The 13,696-nt window shown below is 32.6% G+C and overlaps 2 protein-coding genes across 6 annotated transcripts in view; both read left to right on the plus strand.

Moving 5' to 3' along the window:
• The window catches only part of LOC117170293 (MFS-type transporter SLC18B1-like), a 245,244-nt gene that overhangs the window by 5,184 nt on the left and 226,364 nt on the right, over nucleotides 1-13,696 (plus strand). The window contains exons 3-4 of one of the 5 annotated variants that reach the window (XM_033356977.1): nucleotides 3,143-3,251; nucleotides 3,359-3,465. The exons of the other annotated variants lie outside the window; for them this stretch is intronic. Of the exons in view, the coding sequence (XP_033212868.1) occupies nucleotides 3,463-3,465 (3 nt within the window). The 5' untranslated portion in view covers nucleotides 3,143-3,251; nucleotides 3,359-3,462. The remainder of the gene's footprint in view (nucleotides 1-3,142; nucleotides 3,252-3,358; nucleotides 3,466-13,696) is intronic. 5 annotated transcript variants of the gene reach the window in all.
• LOC117170315 (zinc finger BED domain-containing protein 4-like) lies at nucleotides 12,111-13,473 on the plus strand. The gene is made up of 2 exons (XM_033357015.1): nucleotides 12,111-12,849; nucleotides 12,971-13,473. Exons 1-2 carry the CDS (start codon nucleotides 12,246-12,248, stop codon nucleotides 13,252-13,254), a joined length of 888 nt encoding a protein of 295 aa, XP_033212906.1. The 5' UTR covers nucleotides 12,111-12,245; the 3' UTR covers nucleotides 13,255-13,473.

Below are 13,696 nucleotides of genomic sequence, written 5' to 3' on the forward strand. Positions count from 1 at the left end.
AAGCTAATTCGCTCTAGTTGCGTTAGATCAGTGAAAGTTCGTAAATCCCCGTATACTGTTACATTAGAAGTAAGTAAATGCATTTTCTTCATTTTTATATATAATCATTATATGAATTGAGTATAATTATTATTATTATTATTATTGAGTATAATTATTACGTTATACATGTCTGACCATCATGAAATAAGAATTTTTTAACACAACTTTTACATGCAGTTTATGCATGATTAATATTTTGAATCATATCCTTTTGCAATAACTTACTTTTAGCAATATTACTAATGATTATAGTTAAATAATAATTATTTACTATTTTTTCACTATAACCGTCTATACAATCAGCGAGCCGGAAGTTCGGGAAACCGCCACTGGTATCGCTGCAGTCTTATGCACGGAGCGAATACTGTTCCAGCTTAGATCGGCACGCGTCTATACTGACGCTATCTCGAGAAACTATGGTGGGGCAGTACGCAAATGTAACGCTCCAATCGACTAGCTGCTATCTACAACAGCGGTAGTGGCGCGTTCTAGTGAATCTAGCAAAATCTAGTAGATCTAGATGCGACCTAGATTGCAAATTTAATATTTATTTCTATGATTAAATCATTCCTGACATAAAAGCACTATGAGCTGCATTAAGAATATTAACAAATTCCAGATTTCTGTAAGAAAAATGGAATTTAGCTTATTGTTAATTTTTTACCCGAAGCTTACTTTCATATGGTTCTGAGACATTTATTTTTGTCAACACGACATTATTTTTCGTATTGAATATATTTTTTATCTCTTGAAGTCTTTCTATTTGATGTTTTTAAGACATTCTTTCATATCTTGAACACGTAATGCTTTAGGTCTTCTCTGGAAGACTTCCTATTTACGTTTTCAAGACATTCTATCATATATTGAAGACGTAATATCGCACAGTGGGAGGAAATGCACTTTTTTCGTTCAAAAATGTCCAGAGCCTTCAATTTTGGTCCAGTTTATAATTTTTTTTCTAAATTAAAGTTCATTAAATTCTGAAGAGCTTGACGCTCTGAACTCTTGTTTATTATTAATTTTTTCACTCAAAGTATGGAAAAACTGAAATTTTGTACATAACAATTTTTTACGCTTTAATAACTGATTAGGTAAACTTTATATTGTCTTAAATGAATGTTTAGGGACTCATAGAATAGAAATATTTTGCTCATTAGTCCATTTATTTGTTATGAACAAATGAACAAATAGTCTTATTATCGGAAAAAAAATTTCTGTTTACTAAAAGTGCTTCATATTAATGTAGGAATGATATATTATTACAAGAATAATCTAACGGTTTATAATAACCATTGTTATAAACAATTTTTATGGCAAAATATCAAAATTTCAGATTTTTCCAAATTATAATTTCCTTCAATCGCCAGAACGACTTCAGATATTTCTTAAAATAACAAATATTTAATAATATTTGATAAAATATAACAATTTAAATTTTTATAAACAAATTAGATGAACAAATTCAAAATTTTGGCCCTTTTGCATAGAAAATTTTTTGTTTTTGCACTGGAAATGTTTTAAGCTATTGGATGAATGACTAGTAGTCACAAAAATATTGGAAAAGTTAACAATAAAAATGGTTATAAATAATTCTCGTGATGAAATATTCAAATTTAAGGTTTTATCCAATTTTAATTTTCTTTAATCGCTAGAATGGCTCCTGATATTCCTGAAAAATGTATCTTTTACAATATTTAGTAAAAAATAACTTAAATCTTTATTAACAATTTAGATAAACAAATTCCAAATTTTGTCAGTTTCACGTAGAAAAAAATCTGGTTCTTCAATTGAATAATTTAGAAATAGAATTCTTCTCCGTAGCCATGGTATTCAGAGTTATCTTTTGTTTCAATAACTTTCACTTGTTTCAATATTTCCCTGCAGACATATGTGGATAGGACTAAGAGTTTTATTTTCACAGTTGTATTATTTTCTGTATTAAATTATATTTGTTTTCTTTATTTGTTTCATTTTCTCATTCTGGGATTTTGTGTTAATAACACATGTAAGTACTGAATAATTTTAGGCAATTGTAAACAAATTTGTTGGGTTTAATATTTGTCCAATAAATGGTGTTCCATTAAGACAAAATGGATGTATTAAAAGTTCTCAAAAAGACCCTATCCGATTTTCTTATTTCTAATTCCAATGAATGTGTGGAAGATTTGGCGCAATATTTAAAAAGAGAATTTGATTTAAGCGATAAACAATTGGAAAAGGTTACAAACAAATTGAATCATGATTTTCTTCCTCATTTTAAAAGAAAATGGCAGAGTTCAGGATTTAGTAAAGCTTGTTTCAACAACAAGTTTACATGTTGGTTAAACACATATTTTATCGTGAAATTTCTACCTGAAAGTAATGCACTGTAAAAAAAGGTTGTGGAAGTTTAGTACGCTAAACGTATGTAAAAAGTGGACGCACGCGCAGAGGCGTGAAATTAGGATAGAAATGTCTGAAATTGTACAAAAGTGTAAAACTCTCGACTGAACTAAAATTTCATATGTGACGTTCAATAAAACAACCGAAAGTGAAAATTTTTCCAAAATATCAAGCTAACCTCAAACACTTAAATCATTAAGAATATTTAAGAATATATTTATAATTACGCAAGCTTAGATGGCATAAAATTTATAATTTAAAATCAGTCACTCGCATTTATTCTTTAGCCGAAAGTGAGCTATAAAGTTTGCAAACTAAAATGTACGTTTACCCGTAACACGCGAACAAACGAGCGAAAAAAAGCTCTATCTAGAAAATTACACAAATGTGGAATATCATGCGGACGAATCTAAAATCACTATAAAGTGGAGAAATTTTCGTTAGAAAATAGAAATTTATGTGCAGTCGGTAATTTTACCAGTCTGGGGAATTTTACTATGTACAGCGTGAGTCCTTTTTTTACACACTCTGAAAGTAGTTTTTTTTAACACGTCGTAAGAATTTATGCAATCTCATAGAATTAAACCTGTAAGAGACGTCATTCCACACAACATGTGGAAATTTTCTTTCTAACCTGTAATTTTAATGCATCTAAAGTGACACTTTAGATGTGTAAATTTATACTTTGAAGTGCAATTTTAACACGTATTTTTTGCAGTGTGGCAAATGCGGAAGGCCTACCTCAGGTGAATTTGCCGAATGTTCTACTTCAACAAAATGAAGGAAATTAATGGATATGAGTGAAAAATATGCTGACCTTGAAATAAGTGAGGCTTTTTTACGCTCGTTAAATCTATTTGATAGGAAGAAAGTATCAGAATTCATTAATTCAATTTTACCTTCCGACGAAAATGAAAATATGAATGATTTCCAGATTCCTTACACATCAGAAGAAGCTGTGGCGTCAATACAGGAAACTGATTTGTCTAAAAGTCAGTACCACATGATCCATATGCAAGCAAAAAAGAGAATCCAGATATGGTGGGTAATAGTATCTTCACGGTTTCAATGGTACCACTTCGACTTTATTCAGAGAATTTGGTAAATTCTGTAGTATAGCAAAATCCTAATCCATTGTCAACATCATATTGCAGGCCAATACTATATGAATTCACAAAAGAAACCCCAGAAAAAGCCAATTGAGTAATATCATCACTTCAAAAAGAAATCGATAAAATGAAGCCCACAATAATAAAGAACGATTCCGGTACTTTTGTGATAAAAACTCATATGATATTGACGATGCTCAACCAAAAATTTTGCCAGTCTCTTTCTGGAACGTTATCATCTATGACTTGCTACATTTGTCAAGCTACACCTAAAGAGATGAATAACTTAGATAGAGTCAGAGGCAAAGTTATAGATATCAAGTCATATGATTATGGATTGTCAACACTATATGCTAGGATTCACTTTGTGGAAAATCTTTTACATATAGCTTGTCGACTCAATTTTAAGAAATGACGAGTAGATACAGATGCATATAAAGATTTGCAAAAGAGGGCGAAGATTCGAATTTGCAAAGCTTTTCATCAGAAGACAGGATTGGTAATAGATGCAGTAAAACAAGCCTCAGGCACATCCAATGACGGAAATACCGCAAGAAGGTTTTTTGCAGACCCTGAAATAACAGCAGAAATTACAGGGATAGACTTGCAGTTAGTGGAAAGATTTGCGTACATTACGCATAAAATTTGAAATATATGCTATGGAAACCGCAAAACTGTAGTACATTTATACCCTTGGTGCTACATGCCTGTAACTGTACATAAGATGTTATTGCATGGAGCTGATGCGATGAAACATTTTCCATTACCAATTGGAGAGTTTTCCGAAGAAGCAGGTGAAGCTCGGAATAAAGACTACAAGAATATTCGAAAGTTCAATTCACGCAAGTTTTCTCGTGTTGCTATTAACACTGATTTAGCACACAAACTGTAAGTGAGTTCGGATCAATGTATCAGTTACAAAAGAAGGAATATTTCAAAATTCAGAAATTAATGAAAAAGTACTTGTTTTTCTGCATTCATTGCCAATCCCGTTTTCTGATATCAATCTCTGCAAACTTCGGGGTTCGCCTATCAAGTCGGTGTGTTATTGTCAAAAGATTTTACATTGAGTGAATCTTAGCATGCAGTGTTATGATTCATTGTCAATCTATTGCGATTGAAACCCCGACTTTTTCTAAGTGAAGCTGCCAAAATTTGAAATTTGTTTATATAAATTGTTTATAAAGATTTAAGTTGTTATATTTGACTAAATATGATAAAAGATACATTTTTCAGGAATATCAGTAGCCATTATAGCGAGTAAAGAAAATTAAAATTTGATAAAACCTTAAATTTGAATATTTTATCAAGAGAATTATTTATAACAATTTTTATTGTTAACTTTTCTAATATTTTTGGGATTTGCAGGCATTCATCCAATAGCTTAAAACATTTTCAGTGCAAAAACAAAAAAATGTCTATGCAAAAGGGCCAAAATTTTGAATTTGTTTATAAAAATTTTAATTGTTATATTTGATCAAATATTATTAAATGTTTATTATTTTAAGAAATACCTGAAGTCGTTCTGGCCTTTGAAGGAAATTATAATTTGAAAAAATCTGAAATTTTAATATTTTGCCATAAGAATTTCTTATAACAATGGTTATTATAAACTTTTTAATTATTCTTGTAATTATATATCATTCCTACATTAATATGAAGGACTTTTAGTAAAGAGAAACTTTTTTACCGATAATAAGACTATTTGCTAATTTGTTCACAAAATTGGTTTATAACAAATAAATGGACTAATGATTAAATTATTTGTATTCGATGAGTCCCTAAACATTCATTTAAGAAAATATAAAATTTACTTAATGAGTTATTAAAGTGTAAAAAATTGTTATGTACAAAATTACAGTTTTTTTATACAGTGAGTGAAAAAATTATTAATAAACAAGTAGAAGAGACAAAAGTTCAGAGCGTCAGGCTCTTCACAATTTAATGAACTTTAAATTAGAAAAAAAATGATAAATAGGACCAAAATTGAAGGCTCTGGAAATTTTTGAACGAAGAAAGTGCATTTTCTCCCAGTGTGCGATGCCTCAACGCTCTATTACATAAAATGTAAATTGTTGAAATAATTTATACAAAAAGTACAAGAAAGAATGAAATTTTATCTATCATTTTTCATTGTGTTTAAAAAGATATTCCAATTAATCTCAAAATATGTACTAATATTGTTTATTATTAAATATATAGGAATTTAAAACTTGTTTCTAAGCGAAATATATCGTAAATACAATTTGTATTTATATTTGACATGTACTGAATATCATAATTATATCTTATGGAAGTCTTAAAAAAAATTTTACTATGATTTTGAAAATGATGTCACTTTTAGAATTTTTAGTAAATCGAAAAATTTCATTAGGATAATTTCTAAATATATTTGATATGGACTACAAATTTCGATCAAAATGTCTTAATTTGTGAAAAAAATACTTGTTCTCTTTTGAAAATTTTGAAAATATTTTGAGAATTGTATAACTTTTTTTTTAAATTTGATAAATCCTTCAAAGTTTAGCGTGGCTGAATGACTTTGTGATTTTTGAAATCTAGGAGTGTTGAAACTTACAGATCCGTTAAAAACAAGAGATCGAAAATTTGAAAGATTTCATTACTGGAATACGTATTTAGGTAGCCCGATTAATATAGTACATATTAGTATAGGCCCTCTAAATTGTAGACCATCGTATTCTTTCATGTTCTAACCGTGAGCGGAATTCGGGAAGAAAATCAAGAGGACCGGAGCACTTCCAGGTAAAATTCTGACCGTGAACGGAATTCATGTCCACCGAACTGAAAAGCCGTCAGTCGCCACGGACGACTCTCGTTTGTCTCTTTTCGAGTGAAATATAATTCAGTGGGAGTGAGAGAGAGAGAGAGTAATTCAACAGAGAATAATTGAGAAAATAATAGTTACTTTTATCATATTTCACTTAATTTTTCTAGGAATTTTTCCACTTATTCCACTATTCCAGTTGTTTTGTCTTCCTATCCGTTTTCTTTTGACATTAGTTAAAGATTCAAAAATCCAAAAGAATTAATGAAAGTACTTAAAGCATTCTTGGTTAAAGTTAAAAATTGATATAGAATGATAAGAAATTCCACATTTGAGCTTCGAATCTGCTTCCATGATTCATTACATTAATTTAATAACAATAAGTAATTAACAATTAAAAAATCTCAGTCAGCAGTCTATAGATCTATGCAAATGCTCGTGAAAATACGATGTCTCAATTGGCGAGTATCTTGCGCACGCCTTGGTGAGCATATCCGAACCTAACCAGACTACTCGCGACTACTCAAAGAATGCTCAGATCTCGCTAGAGACCACTACTGAATCCCAGAAGGATTCCCATGTTTGATTTGACGTAGTAGTCAGGACAATTACTCAGTGCATAGCAGGTCCCAATGAACGCGGGCCACCATACTTTTCCAAAAATTGCCTGAATACATGAACTTCAATATATGTCAGAAACCTTGTTCTAGGCCCTGGGCCTGACCTTGAAGCAGGACCAACTTTAATTCAGACACAAAAAGCACTGCGGATTTGTAAGGGTTTTCAGCGGAGTGGCTATTTTGAATTAGCTGCATGGTTACAGAAATACCCTGGAAGTAGGTATTTACTTTTTTTTAGGCACGAAATTAAGTCACTGGTATAGATTATTTAGCTTTACCAAGATCGGACTTAAGGGAGGTAATCCACGATATACCCTACTTACGCTACAATATACAGAATATTTAAAAAGCTAGAAATTATTTTTAACTACACTGTAAAAGAAGTTGGTGTATATGTACATCCTGCGACGATGGAAATTATTTGATCAGTGTGGCACTTAGTAAATAAGCAAAATTCAGTAAAAATACATAGTTTTCTTATCAACCTGCGTCCGCCATGAAGAAATAAATAAAGGACAGACATTTCGCCGTCGTCGACCGTGAAATTACGTACGGGTCGTAAATCAACACATGCAGTCAAAAGGGCTTCTACGGAACTTATCGTTTGGTACGACTTGCACTCTCTAGTCCCGAATTGTCGAAATTTACGTCCTGCAAATAATTCTGCGGCGTTCGTCTGTGCGGATTTACTCCCTGGCGATAGAAAAACACACATTGGCAAAATTTACATAAAGTTTCGTAGACTTGAAGCCCCAAGTAAATTTATCACCTTACGTACACTTACTATGTCCCACGCCGATCGAATAATTTCCATCATCGAACGTAGTAATTTTACAATCTACTGAAAATTGAACAATCTTCGTTTTATTTTCACATTGCTCTACCGAAAGAAATCTGTTGAGTTTTCTTTAGCGAAATAGCTTGGCCCATTTGAGTCTATAAACAAGTCGATTTGAAAAAAAATAGTCTCGGAGATAGTTTGAGAGATTTGGGTCCTTTTCAAGATCCTTTTAGTGGTCGCTTTAAGAGTGGTGTGACGGTAATATAATGTTCCTTTTGTATTCGTCACGTACCGGGCGGGTAGAGTTATTTGCAGTAGTTGGTCGTGGCTAATCCGCTCTCCCTTTTTAAATTTCTCTTCAAATTATTAACACTTGTTTTGAATTGATGAATTTTCTCATTATACTTATTTATAATTATAATTTATATACTGATATATAATTTTCTAGTTGATTTCAAAAATGTTGTCTTTTTGGCCTATCTCATTCCATTTACGAGAAACGTTCTATTAATTCCAATTTTAAACATTAAAAAAAAAGTTAGATATCTGAAGTCATCGAAACCCGTAGATTCTGAATTATTATGTTTTAGGCTATTAACTATGAAATTAAAAAAAATCTACTTCTAAATTTTAATCCTACGGCTTAACAAAGGACCCTTGAGTGTCGGCTACTCTATTGAGATAGCCTCTCTGCTTATTATTTATGATCGTATTCTTATTTTAATTTCGGAAAGGATATTTTAAAGTCTTCAGACCATTTAAAAGAGCTTCCTGGACCTTCAAAAATATCTACCTGAGTACCTGCGGAGAATTTCTCTGAGCTTCTTTGACCTAAAGAATTTTTAGTATATACTCAAAGATTCTTTTCGGTAGGGTGTACATGTTGTAATTTGAATATACACTGCATGTATAATTACTAGCTGAATGTAAATATCACTAAAGCTTTTTTTACAGTGTATGTATAGAAACAACTTTAAGCAATATTTCGTGATGGAAACTCAATAAAAACACTCCAGTTACAAAACTCATTGTGTCCCTCCTCATCAGACTAATTGGGAAGAGTGTTGAATTTGAAAATAACCATCTAGTGGATGATGTTGAAAACTATTCTGCTAACAAAGGAATAGTCTCCTGTTGATGAAATATATTTTAATGCTCGTTGAAAATTCGGCAACAGTTAATAGTTAGCTTAAGACGATCTCAAAGTACCGCGGCCTACCTGCCCTCTCGAAGACTTTTTCCTATTGTTCAGCGCTAGTCTGGACCCCGAAGCGCCGTGGCTCTCAACCGGCGCGGCGTCTTCTGCATTATGTTACAAGTAGTGTTGCATCATCGATGCCGAAACATCAGAACTATCGATGTTTTCCTTGCGATAATCGATGTTTTTGCATCTATGTTTTACTTTCGATCTATCGATTCAAACATCGCTGTTTTCTTTCCGATGTTTTAAAAATTTTCAAATTGGCCAACCAAGACGTCACTTTACACAAACGGTAGAATAAAACAAGATATTGGGTCTGTTCCACCGCTAAATTAGCCTGCGCACCAGTGAGCGCGATTGTCATGGATCATGCGCAATCGTCATCTAATGTTTCCATTATTATATATATAATACATTTATATATAATAATGTACACATACGATGACGATCGCGCATACTAGTGCGCAGGCTAATTTAGCGGTGGAACGGACCCATTATAATTGTGTATTCAAATGCATTCATACTGGTCGCCAGCCAGCAGAAAAATCGTAAGAGTAAAATAAATAGAGTGTACTTTTCTTCCAATTTTCCGCTCTCTGTCACTCTTACTCGAGTCACGTTTCTGCTGGCTGGTGACAAGGGATGACTAGCTTGTGCTAGTAGTTAATTTCCAATCGTGTGAAAGAGCCCTAACCTCTTTTCGGTGTAAATGTACGCACCCACTTTCAATGCACAAATGGATGATCAGACTAAAACTGGCAATAAGCCACGTGCTGATCTTTTTCCTCTCTAGTCTTTGCTTTTGATACTGGACAAAAGTGGCTTTTGGAGTGTTTCAATTTTTTGGAAAGTTTCTAATTTTTATACTTTTGCTCAATTTTTAAAAAATAATTTACATAATACACGTGTTATCTAATTATTGATATTTTAACCTCAAAAAATAGCTGACTTTAAAGTGTAATAAAACGTGTAAAAATGTTATAATATGTTTGAAGTAACAATATGAATATTTAGGAATGTTTGATCAATTATGCGAGATGTTTAAAGAAAATTTATTGTCTTTACGAAATTGCAGTTTTCGTATGGTGCTCATGTTACAATCATGCTTAAAAAAACGAGCGGAGTCTGGAAATATTTTCCAGAAGTACCAGTCGGCCAAAAATCTCGTTGCACCCTACCGAAAAGAATCTTTGAGTATGTACTAAAAATTCTTTAGGTCAAAGAAGCTTAGAAAATTTCTCCGCAGGCACTCAGGTAGATATTTTGAAAGGTCCAGGAAGCTCGTTTAAATAGTCTGAAGGCTTTAAAATATCCTTTCCGAAATTGAAGTAAGAATACGATCATAAATAACAAGCAGAGAGGCTATCTCAATAGAGTAGCCGACACTCAAGGGTCCTTTGTTAAGCTTTCGGATTAAAATTCAGAAGTAGATTTTTTTTGATTTCATAGTTAACAGCCTAAAACATAATAATTCGGAATCTACGGGTTTCGATGATTTCAGATACCTAACTTTTTTTTAATGCTTAAAATTGGAATTAATAGAACGTTTCTCGTAAATGGAATGAGATACGCCAAAAAAGACAACATTTTGGAATTCAACTAGAAAATTGTATATCAGTATATAAGTTATAATGGTAAATAAGTATAATGATAAAATTTATCAATTAAAAAAAAGTGTTAATAATTTGAAGAGAAATTTAAAAAGGGAGAGCGGATTAGCCACGACCAACTATTGTAAATAACTCTGTCCGCCCGGTACTTAACGAATACAAAAGGAACATTATATTACCGTCGTACCACTCTTAAAAGGACCAATAAAAGGATCTTAAAAAGGACCCAAATTTCTCAAACTATCTCCGAGACTATTTTGTTTCAAATCGACTTTGTTTATAGGCTCGAATGGGCCAGGCTATTTCGCTAAAGAAAACTCAGAGATTTCTTCCGGCAGGGCAGTCCGTGTGATAAACTTCTTACGCATTCTGGAAATACGATAAATTTATGGAGTCGTATTAATTCAGTTCATGAATCAACGATAGATAAAAATTACATGCCGAAGGTAAAAGAACAGATATCAGAGTCATCCAGCCAATCAAAATCGTCTGTAGAACCTGGACCATCAAAACGTAATCTCGCTGATTCAACAGAAAAGATGTCTGCTAAAAAGTCAAAAATTGAAGGGGTGAGCTAACTATTTACGACGACTATGTTTTATAATTAACCAATTTAAATTCATGTTTTATGGTTCTTGGACTCAAGCTCTTATCTAAAAATTAAACTGCCTCATTTTACTCAATAAACACTAGCATTAAATATGTTTTTATTATAAGCAGAACTCCTTTTTCAAATAAAACTTCATGCAGGGAGAAAAACGGTTTACTTTGATAATTTTGACAAAAAAAGAAATTTTCGAATGTTTATAGGTTAGTTCAGGTTATTATAAGAATTTAATTGCACGCAAAAATTATTCAATTGAATAGGTTTCCCTTTGCATATTAATTTCTATCTTCAAAAAGAGTACTGCTTGGTACCTCAAAAAGTTGCATTCTAGTATTTATTTAGTAAAATAAGGCGATTGAAATTTGAGGTTAGAGCTCGATTCAAACAGCCTTAAATAACTTGTGTGTGTGAACCCCTAAAATTGATTATAATTTGCAGAAAAAAATAAATTTTATAAAAACTATTGTTTTTGTATTCTACAGGTTTTCACTAAAGCAAATCAGACACCGAAACTGCCATTAAAATTAAAATAACTAAACCTTGAAGCGACTTAGGACAATTTTTCGTCGTATAAAGAGGATGGTATAAAATACAAAACATTAAACGACAGAATATTATTTATGATCTGCAAAGGCAGCACGCCATTTTCAATTGTAGAACGTGAAGGATTTAAAGAGGTTTTAAAATGTGCTGTTCCTCAATATAAAATGCCAACTCAAACCACTTTCTCGAAACTGCTTAATTCGAAATATGAGACTCTCTCCTCAAAATACAAGCAAGAATAAAAAAAAGCGGAGAATTTGAGTTTAACGTGTGACATTTGGACTGACACCATGCAGACACGAAGTTTTTTGGGTGTCACTGCACATTTTAGAGAAGGTAATGATCTCAAGTCAGGCGTTGTAGGCGTCCATCAATTGTCCACAAGTCACACTGGTGATCATATTGCACAAAAATTGAGAGAAGTTTGCAAAGAATGGCAAATATCTGTTGATAAGATAACAGCGATTGTTACCGATAACGGTCCAAATATGGTTAAGGCAGTGGACATATTTGTTGGAAAAAATCGCCAGCGGTTGAAAAGGCACTTGAAACAGTGGGTGGTCTCATGAATATCATTCACAAAGTTATATCGACTGTGACTTGGTTTAAAGCATGCATAAATGCAAGCGATGACCTTCGAAAAGCGTGTGACTTAAAGTTAAAGCAAGCCATATCAACTCGTTGGAACTCTGTGTTCTATATGCTCAAAAGGTTTCTAGAATTGCGCGGTGTTTTAACTGAAATCATTTACAACTACTCTTCTGCACTTGACATGGTGAATGTCAGGGAAATAGAAATTCTACAGGACGTCATGCGGATATTAGAACCAATGGAGGAAGCAACTAGACACGTCTTCGGTGAAAAATACGTCACCAGTATTCTGGTTACCCCTTTAGTGTCTTGTTTAAATGAAACGGTTGACAACTTAGAGCCAAAAACCGAAATGGGAAAACAACTGCAGCAGCAGTTATTGAATCAAATGACAGGTCGTTTCGCAAATCGAGAAAAATCGCTTTTGCTCGCAATGGCGAGGATTCTTGTTCCAAGATTCAAAAAAGTCCACTTAAAAGATCCTCTAGCCTGTTCAAGAGCAATTAACCACATCAGAGATTTAATTAAAAACGATGTGGAGCAAAGAGAAGACGAATTTACTGAAGTCCCACAGCCAGGTATAAGCATGTCGCAATATAAAATTTGTATTCGTATAGCTCTCAAAATAAAATTATTGAGATGTAATTTTATTTTACGTGAGTTTTGCATATAAAAATATTATATTTCTTATGATTTAAGCAAATGGAAAGTCTTCATCTTTGTGGAACGTACATAGTAGAGTTGTTCATGAAGCATCACAGAGAAAGGTTGCACTAGACGAAAGTTTCTCTCAAGGAGATGAATTGTCAGTATTTTTAAATGCTCCGGTCGTCAATGAAAAAAACAAATCCCTTGGAAGAATGCTCAAAACTGGCTGCAGCGTATCCAAAGCTGGCGAAAATATCCCCAAAGTTCCTTTCTATTGCTGCAACAAGCGTTCCATGCGAACGGTTTTTTTCGAAAGCAGGCTTCTGTTTAAATGAAAAAAGAAATCGGCTCTCGGGACCAAAGCTACATAAGCGATTGTTCTTGCAGTCGATTTCTACAGCAGATTGGTAGTTGACACCGCAAAATGTCATTTACACGATATTTGCAATCAAGACTAGACTTTAAACGCATTATGTTTATTAAATAATGTCCGAAATGTGAATTTGTTAATAACATTTGTTTAAACAATAATCAGATATAACTTGCTTTTCTTAGTTTCTAATTAAACCGCATTTTACGCACATGACCTGCTAAAAGTATAAGTTTCAGGTAATAAAAAGCAGCTAATTCTACACAAATCACGTTTATTATCTATATTGTTCATAATAATGAATGAAAATACAGTCTGTCAAGTTAAAGTGTGGGTGGCTTTACTCGCAGTCGGTAAGGTGTATCGACATGATTTTGGTGTCAAAATATTAAGAAGAGCTCCCTCTT

The sequence above is a fragment of the Belonocnema kinseyi genome, chromosome 1, assembly GCF_010883055.1.
Source record: "Belonocnema kinseyi isolate 2016_QV_RU_SX_M_011 chromosome 1, B_treatae_v1, whole genome shotgun sequence".
Taxonomy (NCBI): Eukaryota; Metazoa; Arthropoda; class Insecta; order Hymenoptera; family Cynipidae; genus Belonocnema; species Belonocnema kinseyi.